Genomic DNA, 21,602 nt, shown 5'->3' on the forward strand with positions numbered 1-21,602 from the left:
CCCATGATAACAATTAAACAGTGCAAAGCAACAAAATTATCCTCTGTGCTTTGGACCCATGTGGAAATTAATCTGAAAATCTTGGGAGACACCTTTTTGTGAACGTTCGCATATATAATGTGGGACTGCAGATGTAGATAACGTTACTTCACCATAAGATCAAAAGATATCAGGAGCATACATACATGCCAGAATCTCAAAATTGATGACAGTGTGTTTTAGGCTCTCGTAGTTCTCAGAGCCTCAATGTATTTAAAATATGCGTGTGCTTCCATTCACCATGTTTTCTTTACTCTTTGTCCTGCAATGTTCCAATGTAATTTAGAATATTAGAAAAGAACGGAAGTTTTATGAGAAATCATGGTTTAAGCGTTTTAGACTTTCATACTGAGCATTCAAAAGTCCGATTGTAGCGCAGAGACAACTAAGACTGGACAAAAGTGTGAAATTACCTGTGTTTGATATCGCATATGGGCAGGTTTTAAGTATCCCAATGATGTCAACTAATCACCAGGTTCATGTAAAATAAATGTCGCGAGTGGAACAAACGCATTGGACAGATTTACTGTTATTGGTAGAAATAACTTTCAGACAGAGGTAGACTGCGTCAATCAAAACCCAATCTAATCACTTAAAGCTCAGATGTACAAAGAAGGAACAAAAACGATAATTTCATATACGGTTTTCAATTTACAGGACTATGGAATGTCCGGAATTCAGAGTTACAGATATATGGACAGTCTAGATTTCTTATTGGCTTCACTATAAGTGCTGAGTAATGTGTTCGTCTGGTGTGGCTTCCACCTGATATCGGCAGACAAAAGTATTTCCCATCTGAGAGGTTAGGTAAGCAGAGAGTTAACGCTGAGGCTGGGTGCGTCGGCCACCGAGTTCTTGAAGTCTGCGTACTCGCAACAGTACGAGTAGCCCTTCACCTGATCCGTGGCCTTCCAGGATATCCAGCTGATCTTGCTACATATGTCTGTGCATACATAGTAGTCAGATCCGGGGTTCGTGATGTACGGATTGTTTACGCCCACGAACACAACGGCTGCCTTAGTGTTAGCGTTATACACGATTTTCCAGAAGATCTTCGGAACTGGAATGTACTTGCTGCCATCAGCGTAAAGATACAGCTCCGTCTCGACGTTGTTGACGTTGGGCAGCGTCGTGATGCCTTGTGTACCCGTGTAGATTTCGAGTTCTACCCGGTTGTTCGCAGCGTACGAACGTACATTGTTCTCCATGGTGTTCCAGTTGGCACCGTTGAAAGTCTGCCACTGCGGCGCAGCGTTCACATACAAGAACGTGGCGTACTCCTGCGCGCCGAGAATGAAATCAGACTTTGCAGTGAGGTGTCCCTTGGAAAGGAAGTAGTCGTTGGTCTCGGAAATGTACTTGGAGCCCAGCTCGCTGGACCCCAGCAGTGCGCCGACTGTCTGGATCTGCGTGGCGCGTTTGTACTGCTTATCCATGTCGATGTTGCCGTAGAAGCCGCCGTCCAGCCAGTCGGGCCGGTCGAAGCCGCTCTGCTTGCCGCCCATTTCGGCGACCATCGTGAAGTGGTCGTACACCGTGTTGTAGGACCGATCGTCGAAGCAGGCGTCGATGAGCGTGTAGAAGTCGGAGCCGACCTGGAAGCCCAGCTGGACCACCTGGTACTGGCCGCTGCCGCCACACGAGCCGCCTGTCTTCACGCCTGACGGCTTCGGCTGGGACCTGCATCTGAGATCAGCGAAGTCGTACGACTGCCCGTTGATGGAGAAGGTGGAACCAGAGACGCAGGAGGCCGTCGCTTGCGACTGCCCGGTGACCTGGAGGCTGTTGTCGGGACACGCGACGATGATCTGCTCGTCCTGGCCGAGCGAGATCACCCCCGAGGAGTCCGGCGTGACGAATCCGTGCACGTCTTTGCTACCGCCGAGCTTCAGTAGCAGTGGCTGTGGGTCAGGCATCTTGGACCCGTTCACGTCCACCGAGCAACCTGCAAATTTGAATCAACAATTCACACTGATTGCGCTGAGACGTTAGTTTCGCAACAGACTGCAATAAGTAACACTGTCAAAATGTTTACACACAATAATTCACAAGTTCAAAAATGGCTCTGAGCACTATGGGACTTAACATCTATGGTCATCGGTCCCCTAGAACTTAGAAGTACTTAAACCTAACTAACCTAAGTACATCACACAACACCCAGTCATCACGAGGCAGAGAAAATCCCTGACCCCGCCGGGAATCGAACCCGGGAACCCGGGCGTGGAATAATTCACAAGTCTGAAATGTTATTAGCGATAAGTATGCATTTACTGTAGATTAGTATCAGCCAGAGCAATAGTCTCCTGTTGTTTCATCTACAATTACAAAAAAGTTTATCCTGTGGAGAGAGAGAGGGAAATATGTTTAGATTACAAACATGTTATTCAATCCGTATATTGAGTAAACACTAAAGGAAACAAAAGAAAAATTCGGAGTAGGAATTAAAATCCATGGAGAAGAAATTAAAGCTTTGAGGCTCGCCGATGGCATTGTAATTCTCTCAGAGACAGCAAAAGACCTGGAAGAGCAGCTGAACGGAATGGACAGTGTCTTGAAAGGAGGATATAAGATGAACATCATCAAAAGCAAAACTAGGATAATGGAATGTAGTCGAATTAAGTCGGGTGATGCTGAGGGAATTAGATTAGGAAATGAGACACTTAAAGTAGTAAAGGAGTTTTGCTATTTGGGGAGCAAAATAACTGAGGATGGTCGACGTACGAGAGGATACAAAATGTAGTCTGGCAATGGCAAGGAAAGCGTTTCTGAAGAAGAGAAATTTGTTAACATCGAGTATAGATTTAAGTGTCAGGAAGTCGTTTATGAAAGTATTTGTATGGAGTGTAGACATGTATGGAAGTGAAACGTGGACGGTAAATACACTCCTGGAAATGGAAAAAAGAACACATTGACACCGCTGTGTCAGACCCACCATACTTGCTCCGGACACTGCGAGAGGGCTGTACAAGCAATGATCACACGCACGGCACAGCGGACACACCAGGAACCGCGGTGTTGGCCGTCGAATGGCGCTAGCTGCGCAACATTTGTGCACCGCCGTCGTCAGTGTCAGCCAGTTTCCCGTGGCGTACGGAGCTCCATCGCAGTCTTTAACACTGGTAGCATGCCGCGACAGGGTGGACGTGAACCGTATGTGCAGTTGACGGACTTTGAGCGAGGGCGTATAGTGGGCATGCGGGAGGCCGGGTGGACGTACCGCCGAATTGCTCAACACGTGGGGCGTGAGGTCTCCACAGTACATCGATGTTGTCGCCAGTGGTCGGCGGAAGGTGCACGTGCCCGTCGACCTGGGACCGGACCGCAGCGACGCACGGATGCACGCCAAGACCGTAGGATCCTACGCAGTGCCGTAGGGGACCGCACCGCCACTTCTCAGCAAATTAGGGACACTGTTGCTCCTGGGGTATCGGCGAGGACCATTCGCAACCGTCTCCATGAAGCTGGGCTACGGTCCCGCACACCGTTAGGCCGTCTTCCGCTCACGCCCCAACATCGTGCAGCCCGCCTCCAGTGGTGTCGCGACAGGAGTGAATGGAGGGACGAATGGAGACGTGTCGTCTTCAGCGATGAGAGTCGCTTCTGCCTTGGTGCCAATGATGGTCGTATGCGTGTTTGGCGCCGTGCAGGTGAGCGCCACAATCAGGACTGCATACGACCGAGGCACACAGGGCCAACACCCGGCATCATGGTGTGGGGAGCGATCTTCTACACTGGCCGTACACCACTGGTGATCGTCGAGGGGACACTGAATAGTGCACGGTACATCCAAACCGTCATCGAACCCATCGTTCTACCATTCCTAGACCGGCAAGGGAACTTGCTGTTCCAACAGGACAATGCACGTCCGCATGTATCCCGTGCCACCCAACGTGCTCTAGAAGGTGTAAGTCAACTACCCTGGCCAGCAAGATCTCCGGATCTGTCCCCCATTGAGCATGTTTGGGACTGGATGAAGCGTCGTCTCACGCGGTCTACACGTCCAGCACGAACGCTGGTCCAACTGAGGCGCCAGGTGGAAATGGCATGGCAAGCCGTTCCACAGGACTACATCCAGCATCTCTACGATCGTCTCCATGGGAGAATAGCAGCCTGCATTGCTGCGAAAGGTGGATATACACTGTACTAGTGCCGACATTGTGCATGCTCTGTTGCCTGTGTGTATGTGACTGTGGTTCTGTCAGTGTATCTGACCCCAGGAATGTGTCAATAAAGTTTCCCCTTCCTGGGACAATGAATTCACAGTGTTCTTATTTCAGTTTCCAGGAGTGTAGTTTAGACAAAAAGAGAATAGAAGCTTTCGAAATGTGGTGCTACAGAAGAATGCTGAAGGTTAGATGGGTAGATCACATAACTAATGAGGAGGTATTGAATATGATTGGGGAGAAGAGAAATTTGTGGCACAACTTGACTAGAAGAAGGGATCGCTTGGTAGGACATTTTCTGAGGCATCAAAGGATCACCAGTTTAGTATAGGAGGGCAGCACGGAGGGTAAAAATCGTAGAGCGAGACCAAGAGATGAATACACTAAACAGATTCAGAGCGATGTAGGTTGCAGTAGGTACTAGAAGATGAAGAAGCTTGAACAGGATAGAGTAGCATGGAGAGCTGCATCAAACCAGTCTCTGGACTGAAGACCACAACAACAACATTCAAACAGAGAGTAATACACTGCTGACCTTTGCAGTTAAAACACTCTGAAAGACACAAAATGAAGAAATTTTAACTTACTGTACGTAAACAGCGTAGTAGGAAGAACACTTCATTACACTGGTTTGTGTCCCGGTGTCTGCAGAGTGCGAAATATAGTACACAGAGCTGCCACTGCCACGTCTGAGAGAAAAAAAAAAAAAAAAAAAAAAAAAGGCTCTGTTGTGACGTCTGTAAGATACGGCACACAGCCCAAAAAAGAAAAAAGGCTCTGTTGTGACGTCTGAAAGATACGGCACAGCCCTACAGAGAAGAACGCCAGGTTGTCTAGTACTCAGGTGCAGCAGAGTTAAAACCACCATCCAGAGAGGACGCCACTCGACAAGGCCTACAGGCCTACCTTTTGCTTCCACTATACGTTACTCAAACAGTCCTCAACAGGACATCTATCGGTGAAATATGGAAATAAGACGATGGATGGCTCCATTCAGTTTTGATAGTATCATCGAACAGTGTCAACAGTACCCCGAAACAGCAAAAGGACTGTGTCTGTGGTCGTCGCCAAGAAGAACAAGGTGTACATCACATAAGTTATTATTACTGATCACGGGATTCAGGACCAGATTCGGCTAATGACATATCAGTGCAAGCAGACATTTATTTATGTATCACAACACTTCACGTACATACTACAGTTAAGTAAAGTATGGCATCTACAAATAAATTATTGTGAATTGTCGCTATTCTATACTTTTTTCATTAATATTAGATCCATGTCTGTCCCTGTGACGACGCTGGATAGCTACTCTATGCCAAGCAAGCCCCCTTGTAACTGCAGCTGCTTTTGGTGACAAGGGGTTCTCCTCCTGTCCTATGTTTATGTTTGGCATGAAAAGCATTTGGTGAATACAACAGGCTCCATCCGAGCTGAGCATCGAGTTAAATTGAGCTTGAATGGCAAACTGGGGTACATTAATCCTTGGTGCTTCATCTCTGTACCAGAGGTTGTCATGCTAGCTGACAACTGACAACATGCTCGCCCTTCAGGAACCCATAGTCAGAAGTTATCAGTGGGTGTGAAATCTGGAGAATGTGCTGAGCAGGGCATCAATGCCTAAGTAGATCAGGACTGCACAGGTGACGTGCGGTCTTACAGTATCTTGTTGAAATATAACGTCACTGAGTCGAGGAGGATACGACACAGCCATCAGCTATAACATGCCAGATAATTATTGCCTGTGTTGTGACAAGGCCGTGTGCTTCCTCAACCAGTTGCCAACAATACACAAAGGCTATGGGGTCAATGGACCTCTCTGCAGACGACACACACGAGAGGGCCGCATTTCGCCCTGCCACCAGGCAGCAACCGAAGCGTCGCCAGACGTCGTTAGTCCCAATGACGTTTCCCCTCCGTCGGCCGTGTGACCGAAAATACTACCAGCAGTATCCTGGTACACAGACAGTATTTGCGCTTGCACTCAGGCCACGTGGACCAATCCACCCTGAGCTTCCTGGGCGATGCATCAATTCAGAAAGCATCCCACAATCAGAATCTTTTTCTGGAGTCACCACTACAACGACGTCGCCGTCGGTGTCAACCGTCCCCCTGCAACTTGTAACTACAACAAAGAGACGTGATGCCCAAAGCAGCGACCAGCACTTGGACTCCGTAATAGTTCTCGGGTTATTCATTGATACTACATCGGACTTCAACTTCTGCATGTCCGTTGGGGTCGTAACATTTGTTGAGTCTCTCACGGATTTAACTTGGGCATATATTCTACAGACTTTGATAGTGGTGCGGTTAGTGATGGAAAAGTTCCGCAATTCAGTATGATGTGACAGCTTCAGCCTGTAAATATTCTCCTTGTTCCTCTGACCTTCAAGAAGGGATTTGTTTTCAGTCACTGTGCCTCACCAACTTCTGTCGTAGTCAGTTACAGGCCTTCAGCCATCTGTTGGTCCTGTTGTTCATCAAATATTCTAGAAGTTATTTGTTTTAAATTATTATGTTCGACTCTAATTACCCTCGGAGAAAGTTGTTTATTTGTGTACAATCAACTTCGTACTCATTTTCTGCCTGGATGTTTCATATTGTGGTGCCTTCGGCGGACATATCAGCCGCTCTTCAAGTTACTGGCTATGAGAACCAGAGACGATCGTGATGTGTATCCAATGGCACCTCACACCGTTAACCAGGAGTTAGAACCGTACACTAATGACAAATGATATCTGGCAACTTCCCTTCTCGTCCGAGTTCCTATACATGGATACGTCCTTGATGTCACTATACACAGAACAGGGACTCTTCTGAAAAGACGACTTTGAGCCACTTGTTTGTCCAGTATCGTGGCTGGGCTCACCAATGTCACGTCGAGGAAGGTTACCTCAATCTCTGTTATCCATCATGCACAGGGACGTCAGCTGGTTATGTAATTGTCAATGTTAATGAAATTCACCAACAGCCCTGTAACTTAAGACGTTATTTTATTTTATTTAGAAGGCTATCAGTTTCAACATTTCACTATGTCATTTTCAGGCCCCATATGTGTCTCTCCAAATAAACTAAAATTTCATCTAGAGCCATAAATTCACGACATCCAGAGATGTATGGGTCTTTATGACATTTTCGATTAGAGATGCATATGGGGCCTGAAGATGGCATAGTGAAATGCTGAAACTGATAGCCTTCAAAATAAAATAAAATAACATCTTAAGTTACACGTTTGTTGGTGAATTTCATTGACAATGACAATTGGCTACCACAATGGTCGCAACGCTGACGGTCCGTGGTGCTCTAGTCGACGTCGCATTGTCCATGCAGGTACTGGTCGTGGTGTAAACAAGGCCATTTCTTCGCTCAAAGTCTGCCGCTGTGGCCTAGTGGTCTAGGCACTTCAGTCCGGAACCGTGCTGCTGCTAAGGTCGCAGGTTCGAGTTCTGCCTCGGGCATGGATGAGTGTGATATCCTTTGGTTAGTTAGGTTTTAGTAGTTCTAAGTCTAGGGGACTGATGAGCTCAGATGTTAAGTTCCATAGTGCTCAGAGTCATTTGAACCATTTTTCTTCGCTCAAGGTACATGACGTCCTGAGGCGTCGAGCAAACCGTATATCTGTACCTTAGAGCGCTAATTACATAGAATCACAGATTTCACAAGGCGTTGAGTGTGGCACTCTTGAATTCATAGATTCTCTATTCTGTGCTCCTGTTCAGTGTGAGCAGCAATAACGCAGAACGATAGACCATAAACCTCGATAGACCATGATCCTGCCGCTGTGGAATCCCCACACACGCTGGTAGATGTGTCCAGGGCTGTTTTGAGAAGATTTTTCTCCAAGCGACTTGTCATTTGCCCCCACCCACCATTTTCTTGTCCTTGAGTGCCCGTGGTGCCCCGCTCAGTTTGGTGTCCCAAGAAGTGTCTTGTGTCGATAGGGTCTTAAACAGACCCTGGTCGAATATCCTTCTTACATGACTCATAACACAACCTCACTAAAGGAAAAACCAACATTCAAATACGATTTCTGAATCGGACACCCACTGCTTGATCGATTGTTTTTATACAGAATTTGATAGTGTTACCATTTCCTACTTTTTGGTCTTTGCGACCGTCACAGGCAAAATACTTAAAAGTCCCAACCCAACAGTTCGCCCGATGCTAATTTTTCTACATCCGTCTGAGTTAGAAATATTTCAGAGTTCTCATGCTCGACATACGTAAAATTTGTACAATTACACGATCGAGTACTTAGAAAATATTTGCGTTGCACACACGAGGTAACGTCCAGCCACACATACGACTTTTCTTTTGACGGACTCTGCCCCAACTGCCTACTGGACAGCCAGTCCTCTGCACGAAAATGATCTCCGTTACTTATAGCCTCGCACTGATGAGTCAAGACCAAGCTCTTTCGACTTCCTAAAGCATATATAAATTATAAATTTAATGTTGTTTACACATATTGCACATGTATTTGGACGCAACAGATTTTCAGCGTTATTCGTAATTTTCGTGTAACTTTAATGGTTTTGTTAAAATAATAAATACTAAACAATGAAAATAATTAGTCATAAATCTCTTATTGCGTCTATTTACTAACGCTGCCACTACTTTCTCTATTTTGTGTTTTATTTACAAGGGAATTCACATTTTTAGGTGTGGAATATACTTTCTGGCCTGTAATTTAAAATACGTAATATTCACCAAAAAAAATCCACCATAATAATTCTATAACGCTCACTGAGACCTATCCATTGATAAACGTTTGTATGAATCGCTAAATGATTTAGTAAGCTATTAATTTTTAAACATCGTTTGAAATCCAAAACATTTAACATTAACTAACTTGAAAACTACATCTCGTAGCGAGGGCGCGTTTTTTTCGCACGCTTGCCTAATTTCTGTCTTTAAAACCATGTGAATGGCTTCTCTGTCACTGGTTTGCTTTAATTTTTGTTTATAGTTTTACTTATTTCGTATTTTCTTCATTCAGTCAACTTGCCCTTGGTGGCAAGTCCATTGAAACGATCGGGTTTTTCCCACCACACGGTCCGTGTCTCCGGCTAGTTGACTAATACTCCGGACTTCTCATACTTTGAGGTCTGCTTCTCATGCGTCAAAGGTCCCTCCACATATTGACAAAGCCGTAAGGATCGCCTGCCTCTGCATGCCCGACGCCCCCCCCCCCCCCCTTCACCCTTCCCACAGCAGGCAAAACACGCTCTCTTGTCTCTCATCATATTCGCTAATTGAGCTGCTAGCGTTACATCAGGACGCACGCGAACGGCAGCGTCTTTTGTCGCTGTTTCTCGTAGCCATTTCCGGGATGAACCCTCTCACACTCCAGTAATTAATAATTTGGATATATCTGAAGTAAAACTGCTAAAATCCGAAGGTTAAAGGGGGGGATGATTGAAGCTACGAGCGACACTTTGTTAATATAATATCCACGAGATAATGGTTTGAATTAGCAAATGTCAAACCACTTCCATAATCCATATGAAGTAGTGACGCTGGTGCTACCCATCTCATTCTCAGCGTACGTAGATCTCAGGTTCGTGAGGCTGTAATCAGAACCGAAATAATGAACGTGAAATGAATTATCTTGCTTGAAGCAAGACGATATCTGATTTTCCATGCGTTACTACGTAGGTGTATCATTTATTATTTGCCTAAGCACAATATAATTGATGAAGGCCATTCATTACAGAACTTTAAAACGTAATTGGAGAAATCAGTTTATATAGCTAGGGGAAATCGGTAAAAATCTTAAGTAGTATACATTGCAGGGTACTGTAAATACAGTGAATTAAGAACTGTTAGCGATACATTCTCCAGTGCTTCTTACTCTGATTGTCCTGTATAAAAACTTTAAGATTTGCCTAAAATCTGGTGGTGATTCACTAACAAGGCTGTAAAATCTGTATGTAAAGATTTAAGATGTATCTTCTCTCAGTTTCTATACGAAATGCTGACTAAGGTTGACACAGATGGCAACATCGTAGAGAGACCCATACACCTTTGGTGAAAATGTTTATGTTTAGCATAATCTATTGAAGACGATTCAGTAAGCTGTAAAACCTGTGTAAGTGAATGTTCGTAATGGACTAATAAAAGGTTGCAACACATAAAAACTGAAGTGTCTCTACTGCCGGTTTCGATCGTGAAGAATCCGTGATATTTCGGCGGGCAGCCGTTCTGCCATTAACAGGTGTGCTGATGGAATGAGTAGAAGTATGTAATTGAAAATCGTACGTATGAAGTCAGGATGCCCGAAACAAGGAAGATATCAGAAGTAAATGGTCATAAGTCAAGAACGCATTTGTCAATAAAAAACTGAGGCGAAAGTTCCGTAAAACGCAGTAGCGTGTGAATCAAATGTAGACTATGGGAATTGCAGGCATGCGATATGTATATAGAATAATGTTAAATAAACTTCACAGACAATGTACGAGATGAAGTACAAAACAGGATAAGTGACAACAGTGAGATAAGATGTCTACGAACAACCCTAAACCATAACAAGGCACAGATTAATGGGGCAGCTGCTGAGGCCTCCAGCAATCGTAAATGTGACTCTGGAAGAGGCGGTAGACGGGGAAAAAATTGTAGGGGAAGACAAAGCTGGAGGAACGATGTTTCCCGGATAATGCGTTGGCAAGCGAAGTCTCATGGGCACTGTACATTTCGTAGCATATCCAACAGTCAAGATTTATTTTATCTTTACGTAATATTAACAGAATGGAATGCCCTTAAGTGATTTGCCACTGCCGTCTGTACTGACAAATTACAGTTAATGTTAGTTTCGTGTGTAAGGGTTGCTTGAGAAGTATGAGGATTATCCGAGTCGCGGCGTTGTTAGCATGCGTTACTGTTGTATGAAAATTGCCTGTTTAAGTATGTCTGTTGTAAATGCCACTGTACTGTTGTATGTACTGATATACTATGATCCCCACCTGTATTCCATGTCTCTAAAAACAGGGAGACACAGAATTTCATATATATACACTCCTGGAAATTGAAATAAGGACACCGTGAATTCATTGTCCCAGGAAGGGGAAACTTTATTGACACATTCCTGGGGTCAGATACATCACACGATCACACTGACAGAACCACAGGCACATAGACACAGGCAACAGAGCATGCACAATGTCGGCACTAGTACAGTGTATATCCACCTTTCGCAGCAATGCAGGCTGCTATTCTCCTATGGAGACGATCGTAGAGATGCTGGATGTAGTCCTGTGGAACGGCTTGCCATGCCATTTCCACCTGGCGCCTCAGCTGGACCAGCGTTCGTGCTGGACGTGCAGACCGCGTGAGACGACGCTTCATCCAGTCCCAAACATGCTCAATGGGGGACAGATCCGGAGATATTGCTGGCCAGGGTAGTTGACTTACACCTTCTAGAGCACGTTGGGTGGCACGAGATACATGCGGACGTGCATTGTCCTGTTGGAACAGCAAGTTCCCTTACCGGTCTAGGAATGGTAGAACGATGGGTTCGATGACGGTTTGGATGTACCGTGCACTATTCAGTGTCCCCTCGACGATCACCAGTGGTGTACGGCCAGTGTAGGAGATCGCTCCCCACACCATGATGCCGGGTGTTGGCCCTGTGTGCCTCGGTCGTATGCAGTCCTGATTGTGGCGCTCACCTGCACGGCGCCAAACACGCATACGACCATCATTGGCACCAAGGCAGAAGCGACTCTCATCGCTGAAGACGACACGTCTCCATTCGTCCCACCATTTACGCCTGTCGCGACACCACTGGAGGCGGGCTGCACGATGTTGGGGCGTGAACGGAAGACGGCATAACGGTGTGCGGGACCGTAGCCCAGCTTCATGGAGACGGTTGCGAATGGTCCTCGCCGATACCCCAGGAGCAACAGTGTCGCTAATTTGCTGGGAAGTGGCGGTGCGGTCCCCTACGGCACTGCGTAGGATCCTACGGTCTTGGCGTGCATCCGTGCGTCGCTGCGGTCCGGTCCCAGGTCGACGGGCACGTGCACCTTCCGCCGACCACTGGCGACAACATCGATGTACTGTGGAGACCTCACGCCCCACGTGTTGAGCAATTCGGCGGTACGTCCACCCGGCCTCCCGCATGCCCACTATACGCCCTCGCTCAAAGTCCGTCAACTGCACATACGGTTCACGTCCACGCTGTCGCGGCATGCTACCAGTGTTAAAGACTGCGATGGAGCTCCGTATGCCACGGCAAACTGGCTGACACTGACGGCGGCGGTGCACAAATGCTGTGCAGCTAGCGCCATTCGACGGCCAACACCGCGGTTCCTGGTGTGTCCGCTGTGCCGTGCGTGTGATCATTGCTTGTACAGCCCTCTCGCAGTGTCCGGAGCAAGTATGGTGGGTCTGACACACTGGTGTCAATGTGTTCTTTTTTCCATTTCCAGGAGTATATATATATATATATATATATATATATATATATATATATATATATATATATATATATATATATATATTGTATTATATAAATTAATTATAAACAAATAGAGCGCCAAGAATATAGCACTTTCAAAAGAGTAAAGACGGGAGTTTTGGGCGGCACACATACAGCCGAACTGTATTGTTATGGCATAAAAATTATGTCCCAGTGGATGTTTGTGGCTAGCTACTGGTAAAGTAATTACTTTGCGCGGATATTTTGGCTGGGAATAAATGTGCAGAAAATCTAAGAAAAAGAATCCGATCATGCGATTTGATTAAATTCACAGAAACCTGGAGATAACTGGTAATGAATTTGCCTTTTTGTCTGGAAAAAATTCGGTTGCATCGTATATCAAGTGTGGACAAACTTTTCAGCAATGAACTGATTTTTCAGAAAGGGCATATGTCAGTTTATTATTTTGTATGAAGTATTTGTAATCAGTCTTTCAAGTCTTAGGGCAGTACAAAAAATAAGTGCTGTCTCATTGCATAAGATTTCGTTATGAATTTTTATCTGTTAGTAACTGAAACTGTTTCCAGGTTACCTACTGGTACATACATTGAAGAGTCGTCGTTAAATGTTAATCACGGGAGGAGAATGCCAACTGTAAAACACACACACACACACACACACACACACACACACACACACACACACAGACAGACACACAGAGAGAAAGAGAGAGAGAAATGTGCAGTCAGCTGAGCTACAGGTATTGTTCTACTTACTGTATGCTGAATTGTGTAGTGTACATACAGAGTGAACAGTGGTACTGTTACTAGCTAGGTCAAATCAGGAGGATACCTGGCATTGATGATCGTCAATTATTTATGTTAAGCATCCATTAACGTTAGAACTTAGTTCTTGCTCAGTGGCTTGAGTAACAGTTTTCGATTATCTTTTAAACTGATGACAGAATTGCTGAATATAGAACACACTGCTATCATCTATTATTCTGACTCCAAAACTATTGATGATACTTATCTTCCGGTGCCTCCACAGTCACAGGGTGAACATAGAATTGAATTACTGAACTTTTCACAAGTTAGCAGGATAAAGTAGCATGGAGAGCTACATCAAACCAGTCTCTGTATTGAAGACCACAACAGCAACAGTCAAGTTGTCTTGCTAGATTACTATAATTGTATTTTTAGTGATGTGAAAGGACTTGTAAATCATAAAGACTAAACCTAGTAGTAAATGCCACACCCCACCAGTTGTTCTACCAGCAAAAGTAGATAATTGTATTTTTGCTTTGGATGCTGACCTAAAAGGAACGTTTTAGGACCACGCACTACTGTTAAATGATCAGGATTGGTTAATATTATTTGTTTTCCTTGAAATTAAGTGTATATATATATATATATATATATATATATATATATATATATATGAGTCACAATACTGGTGCCTTATTCCACAACATATAAACAATCATCATTATTTATAATCTAGATATCATTTCTCACATATAAATATCTGTGACATGAAATTTCAAGGGCTTTATTAAAAGGTGATAGTTTTGAGTAGATTTGAGATCTACTAGGAAAATATGAAAACTCTTAAGAATTCACAAAAGCATTCTTAGAAAAGTACCTGCCTTAGTAAAAGCTAAAGGACATACCACGTTACAAAGGCAGTCTCGGAAACCTACAAAAAATATTGTGAACATCTAAACAATGAATTCAGTATTTGGACCAATGATTTGATTATACCAGTATGATAGACAATTTTATGGAAAACTTATCAGTGAGCAAAAGGTGTTACTTTCTATAAAGTAACAGAAAATTGATTATTTTCTGAAAAAAGTGGTAGAAATTGATAGATGGCATGTAGATAATTATGGTTATGATTTTAAGAAGAATGAAAGTAGTTATAATAGGAGACATATAAATAGAGTGGGATCTAGTAACTACACAGGTAGAAATAGCAGAGGTTTTGGGTCTTTCAGAGGAGGATGCCACAGCAAATGCAGGAACTGAGAGAAGGAAATTAGGCTCTACTTTCACTAAGGGTCCTTAGTGAAGCAGGTCAGCGTAGAGGACCCAGCTGTAATATGATTCAATACTCAAAATATATAAAAAGGAACAGTCATTGAGTGCAAGTGAAAAACAACAGACCTACTTGAGGAAGATGTAAAGGTAGTTATGAATTCCGAGGTATGAGAAAACACAGGAGTTGTCATGAAATGGAATGAACAAAGGTCAGAAAAGAATGTATCATAGAATTAGCTGACAACTGTGAGGGGTTGAAAGAAGGTAGAATAAAAAAAATGAATGGAAGAAAATGAGGGCAAAGTAAAAGGAAGGGTGAATGATGCAGATGAAGAGGAAGAAAATATGATGAATAATGAAGAGAGCAGGTAGGGTAGTAGTGAGGTTAGTGGTGATGATAGTGACAAAGAAAGTAATTACAAAGGTTACAAAATAGAGACTGGATCATATGGGTGGAGTGAATCTATAATCCAAGAGATTGTGGCTGAAGAGGGGATAAATAATGAAGCGCCAGAGGAGAATGTGAGCATTGCTGAAATATTCAATCTCTCAAATAATAACTGTGAAGAGGCGAGAATAAAGTTGATGTTTTTATAGTTGTGGAAAGGGATAATGTAATAGGAGAGAAGAAGAAAGAAAAAATAGTGAAGTAAAATTAAAAGAACTGAATACTATGGTGAAGAAGGCTGAATATTCACATGTACAAAGTGAGGAAGATGGTGAATGGACCCAAGAAGCTATAGAAAATAACCTACTGCAGGTAGAGCGTGATGAAGGGAATGGACTTATTGGATAACCAGTAGTATGGGTGCATATGTATAGGAAAAAATTGGAAGCTTTGATGGACACAAGATATGAAATCAGTTAAAGAATATTGAAGATTTCTGTTTCAAGTTTGACTATACTGGAGCTATGGGAAAGCTGAATACACCCATCAGTAAGCAAGTGGTGGCACAGTTTTCCATACCAGGAATGCAAGAAAAAAGAGATTTTAGGTGATTCTTAGCCTGTGTATGAAACTTATTCTTGCATTGAATTGGTCAGTTGAATATAAAGCAGAGATCAGCTTATCAGAGATGTTATTTAAATTAAAAATTGAAGGGGGAACTGTAAAAGAAAAATTTCAAGAAATTAATTGAAGATGAGCCATTAGCATGACAACTGAGAACCATCGTTGGAGATGCAGAAATAGTGCTGAGTCAGCAAAGGGCAGAAGAAAATAATGATATGGCCATACTGAAAAAAAGGGATAACAAACCATCTGACCAGGTGCTGTGGTCAAATAGAAAGGTGTTTTCAGAAAAACGTGGAAGATTTTTAAATTTTGAATCCAAATTGGATATCAAATCACGCAAACCATTTTCTGTCAAACCTTACCCAATACCAATTTCTTGCTGAGAGGCTGTAGCAAAGGAACTTGACAGAATGAAGCAAAGGTGTAAGAATTACAATAATCCTCATACAGTAGTGAAGAAACAAGATGGTGGGGTAATGGTGCTCATAGATGATAGGACACTGAACATCACCGTCAAAGGACAAACAGATAGACTACCTTGAATTACCTGCTGGTTACTGGCAGTTTCCCTTAGCTAGAGTATGGAAAATGCACAATTACTCTTTTTCAAGGCAAAAGATATTAGTACAAAGTAGTGAACTTTGAGCTGAATGTTTGAGTCTCGGTAGTTATACGAGCCTTAAATCAGGCACTGGGAGCAGAACTGAGCTCTAAAATAACTGCCTAAGTGGATGTTAACTGCAACTGAAAACGGGGAGGAACATTTTCAGTTGTTGAATGATGTATTTAGCTTTAAATAAATGGACATGTCTCTTATGTTAAACAAATCAGAATTTGTAAAGACAGAACTCACAGTTTTGGGACACATCATATGAAAATAAGGAACCAGAGAAGATTTAAGCTATTCAAAATTGTCTACCTCCTAAAAATAAAAAATGACTGAAGTCATTTTTGGAATGTCGTGGGTTTCATCAGAAATTTTTCAGGGGCAACATTTTAATAGTCGTTGTCCAATAATTTTATTCAAATCAAAGGAGCAATTTAAATGGGCAAGTGAGTCAGATGCAAAGGACTGACAGTAGCTAGTATGAACTTAGCACTGCAATATTTTAATTTTTGGGAGCGATCAACAGTGAGCATAGAACAAGTAGGACCCTCAGTAAATATAAAAAAAAACCTATGGATCAAAGAATAGGAAGCGCTTGCTATTGTCTGGTTGTTTCAGAAATTCAAAAATTACCTATGGCGGCACTATACTGTCGTTTGCACTGACCTTCAGGCATTTACTTTCCTGAAAAAGTGTTGACTGCTACATAGTAGACTAACTACATGGGCTCTGTTCTCCCAGCAATTCGAATTTGACATAAAATATGTGAAAGGGGTAGAAAATACTGTACCAGATGCTTTGTCGAGATTATCAACTGGAGAACAATCAAATGTGATTTAGAATATGGGGATGCAAGTCTGAAAATCTTGACCTAAAAGAAGTAGAAGATGAAAGAGAATTCAAAATGATCTGTAAGATTATGTGTTGGGAGTAGGTGTAGATGAAGTCTCGAAAGAAGTCAAGGCAAACCTGGGGAAGAGGGGAAACAATAAACTTCCAAATACCATGTAGTACATGATGGGGTACTGTTTAGAGGAACTGACGAAATGGTAGACGTTTGGAGAGCGTGCTGGCCAAAATAGTACACCGATCAAATGTTTGACTATGTTCACTTGAGTTATGGGTATGTAGGGATAAAAAATGTGTAAAAAAACTTAAAGAAAGTGTGTGTTTCGATAGTATGGTCACTAAAGTACAAAACAGAATGAGGACTAGTGAGAAGTGTCAAAAGGCTATAGTTATCAATATGACCTGCTGTCTATCTGTGCAAATTGTGAAACCTACTGAATTCATGGAACTGTTGTCAGTATATGTCCGTGGACCTTTACCTAAATCCAAGGGAAATTTTATATATATAGCGATCATGTGCTGTTTCAAAATATGTAAGTTGTACTCATTGCGAAATGCAACTGGGAGTGCAATATTTACAAAATGGAACGATTTTTTTTTTTTTTTTGTGAAACATCGAAAACCAAAGAGCACGTTATATACAATGCTCCTCAGATTGCATCTGAAGTATGGAGAGAAGGTATGGATACAATTGGGGTAAATCTGATATATATTTCACCTTATCACTCTTAAAATATCTCAGATATATGCGCAAAACAGGGCACCTATGTAGAACATATTCTTATAAGAAGCATAGGTTGCGGATAAAAGTTGTAGTAAATACAGATGTACTTATCAGTGTTAAACATGAAACCACTAAGTTTACGCCATGTGAAATAATGTTGCGCTGGAAAACTCAGAGTTTAATTGGAGAGGTTATTTCCTACCTTCCAAAGACAGACATGAAATCTGAAGACAAATTAGAACTAAGAACGATATGAAATAAGAATGGCATAGCTAGGGAAAAGCCATGTTGGAAAAGAGAGTTCCAAATTCTTTAATGTTTATGAAGGATCTTTTGAGGTAACAGGTATTCTAAGGCCAAATGCGTTTATCTGATTTAACCAATATCAAGAAAAATGTGGCTTAAGGACTTGGGCATGAAACCACACGGACCCAGGACAAACATAGTGAAAGGTGTAAATGGAGTAAATAACATGAGAAATGAAAAAGATGAAAACTAGAAATAAGACCCTGAAAACTAAAAAGATTGTCACTTAGAAGCTAATAAAGAAAGGCAGAAAGTTCTGTCATAGTCTCTTTAATAATTAGTGTACTTTTACCATGCATTGTAAACTTAGAATTGAATCATTGAAGTTTTTCAATAATTAGTCAAGCTGTTTTGCTTCATCGCTATAATGTTACTTTCCTGTAACGTGTAGGACCTATAATATAGAAAGAATAAATGTAATAGATGGTAAATGTTGGGGAGTACCAGTTGTTCTACCAACAAAAGCAGATAATTACATTTCTGATTTGGACACTGACGTGCAAGGAGTTTTTTGGGGCCAAGTATTACCGTTGACTGCTTCAGTTAGGTTAATATTTTTGGTTAATCTTCAGATTAAGTGGATAAATGCAATACCAGTCACAATACTGGTGCCTTATTCCATAATGTTTAGACAGGTCATCATTATTTTTAATCCATGTATCATTTCTGGAATGTAAATATTTGTGAACATGAAAGTTCACATATTTTATTTACAGTAAGTTAGAAATAGGGGCAAATAAATCTGGCTATTTTTGATAATCAAATCATCTTTTGTGGTTATTGCTGTACTAGCAAGACTGCAGAACGATTTGCAGTTCGTTTGTTACTGTACTGGATACGTGGACCGTATTGTTTGATGAGGAATCGATTGCAGGCTCTCTCACAAAACCTTCCACGTGAATCTGTGCTTTATACACTGTTACATATAAATTCCCTGGTACTCATCATCAGTTCTGAATGATTGCCACATCAAGTAAAACAGCGTACATCGATTTCCAAATCAGTCATGCAAAACATTTATGTCTGGTAAAATGTCACATGTGATTTTATGGTGTTACCGCCACTTCCCTCGTGCTTGCTACTACTCATCCGTCTGAGGAAGAACATCAGGATGAGGCTAATTAAAGGGGGCAGTCATCACCTGGAAGACTAGTACACAAAATGCTATGGATACACGTTAAGTCTACGCGTCACTCCACAGTTCTACAAAAACTCTCTCTTTGAAGACCAGACTCAACAATTAAATGAGACACATTTTATAGCAAAATAATAGAAAAATGTATAAAAAATAGATTAATAAAGATATAGTGCACGATGCAAGAAATAAACATTCGTAACATGACAAACCAGATATTTAGAGTATATTTGTTTAAGTGTAGGGAAGCATACGAGATCAAACTAAGCAACAAGTTCCGCATATTAGAGACTGAAGTATGTACTGACAGAGGACAACTTTTTCCTTGGAAGTAACCAAACGTTGTAATTACGAAGAATGAAAAAAATAAATAAAATCTTGAATGGAATGACGTAGCTATTAAAGGACGAGGCAAGAATAAGGCGAGCATACAATAATAGGAACTCCATACCATGTGTTCAATTAAACAGAACTTTTTCGGAAAAGGCAATTTAATAACAGAAAGAATTTAAGGCAATATGAAGTATGAAGACAATGCTAAATAGGAAAAAATAAAACGGTAGCTTAACAGACAGGACATTTCATCATTTAAGATGACATGGGAAACTGTACTTCGCTCGCCTACGTATTACTTCTTCCTACTCGAAAAGGCCATGAAGATAAAATTAGAGGCATCGAACCTCACACTAAAGCTTACCAACAATTATTGTTCTTCCCGCATACTACAACAGGAAAGGGGGAAGGGGCAGTGGTACACAAAGTACCCTCCGCCGTACACCATAAGGTCGTTTGTGGAGTACAGATGCAAATGTAGGTGTAGAAAATGAGTGGGGCTACAAGTGAAAAAAAAATCTGTTAAGCCAAACCGGGTTTTTAAATGCAAGAGTACAGTGAGCGTGTATTATCAGCTTGAACTTACAGCAAAGATACGTGGACTTTTACTGGACAATACAAAAGTGTGGTTTGAGGGACGAGGTCTGGTACATGTAGGGGAGGCACAGTACCTGCACGAGGCAGTGGGGCGGCGTGGCCAGCCGTGGCGAGCAGCAGTGCCAGCAGCAGCGGCGTCTGTGGGGCCATCGTGGAGTTCGCACTGAGGGATCTGCGGTCACCGCCCGCTTATATTGCGTGCGCCGATACTGTGACTCTTATCTGCCAGCCATTTGAAGCTCGTTAGTAGCGGCACGTGTCTTGAGGAACACCAAGGTAGGACAACGTGGGGCCAAAGGTTCAACTACCTGTAACGTGCATTTCACTTAGGTAAAAGCTGTTATGGTTCAAATGGCTCTGAGCACTATGGGACTGAACATCTGTGGTCATCAGTACCCCAGAACTTAGAACTACTTCAACCTAACCAACCTAAGGACATCACACACATCCATGCCCGAGGCAGGATTCGAACCTGCGACCGTAGCGGTCACGCGGTTCCAGACTGAAGCGCCTAGAACCGCACGGCCACACCGTCCGGCTAAAAGCTGTTATGATATAACGACAGAAGCTATGGTGGGCTTAGAATTTATCGTCTCAGCGAAATCGACTTCGGTTGACTGAAGGCGGGCTTCTATAGAGCGATAGCTCACATTCGGCCACTAACGGGGTTGCCTGCTCTCTCCACCAACTCTCCTGTGGGAGATGTAAGGGCCTAGTCGGCTCCTTCCAGCGTGTAGGGCATGGTGCTTGCCACTTATCGGAAAAGAGGTGTATTTTCCATACTCTAGCTACGGGAACCTGCCAGTAACCAGCAGGTAAGTCAAGGTTTGTCCTTTGACGGTGATGTTCAGTGTCCTATCGTCTATGACCACCATTACCCCACCATCTTGTTTCTTCACTACTGTATGAGGATTATTGTAATTCTCACACCTTTGCTTCATTCTGTCAAGTTCCATTGCTACAGCCTCTCGGCAAGAACCTGGTATTGGGTAAGGTTTGACAGAAAATGGTTTGTGTGATTTGATATCCAATTTGGATTCAAAATTTAAAAATCTTCCAGGTTTTCCTGAAAACACCTTTCTATTTGACCACAGCACTTGGTCAGATGGTTTGTTATGCCTTTTTTTCAGGATGACCATGTCATTATTTTCTTCTGACCTTTGCTATATTTTGTGTTTGGAGCGCCGGCCGGGGTGGCCGAGCGGTTCTAGGCGCTACAGTCTGGAACCACGCGATCGCTACGACGGCAGGTTCGAATCCGGCCTCGGGCATGGATGTGTCTGATGTCCTTAGGTTAGTTACGTTTAAGTAGTTCTAAGTTCTAGGGGACTGATGACCTCAGGAGTTAAGTCCCATAGTGATCAGAGCCATTT

At 42.7% G+C, this 21,602-nt stretch overlaps 1 protein-coding gene across 1 annotated transcript; it reads right to left on the minus strand.

Moving 5' to 3' along the window:
- Nucleotides 1-842: 842 nt before the first annotated feature.
- LOC124717934 lies at nucleotides 843-20,379 on the minus strand. Its single transcript, XM_047244253.1, has 2 exons — nucleotides 20,304-20,379; nucleotides 843-1,984 (listed from the first exon to the last, which is right to left on the minus strand). The coding sequence occupies exons 1-2, from the start codon at nucleotides 20,377-20,379 to the stop codon at nucleotides 843-845; spliced, it is 1,218 nt and encodes a 405-aa protein (XP_047100209.1).
- Between the last annotated feature and the right edge of the window lie 1,223 nt (nucleotides 20,380-21,602).

Source organism: Schistocerca piceifrons, chromosome 1 (assembly GCF_021461385.2).
Source record: "Schistocerca piceifrons isolate TAMUIC-IGC-003096 chromosome 1, iqSchPice1.1, whole genome shotgun sequence".
Lineage (NCBI taxonomy): Eukaryota > Metazoa > Arthropoda > Insecta > Orthoptera > Acrididae > Schistocerca > Schistocerca piceifrons.

Excerpts from the sequence above, each read along its gene's own strand:
- LOC124717934 (XM_047244253.1), bottom strand. The coding sequence starts at position 20,379 with ATGGCCCCACAGACGCCGCTGCTGCTGGCACTGCTGCTCGCCACGGCT. Across the intron at positions 1,985-20,303 it reads CGCCCCACTGCCTCGTGCAG|GTTGCTCGGTGGACGTGAAC; the intron begins GTACTGTGCCTC and ends TCAAATTTGCAG.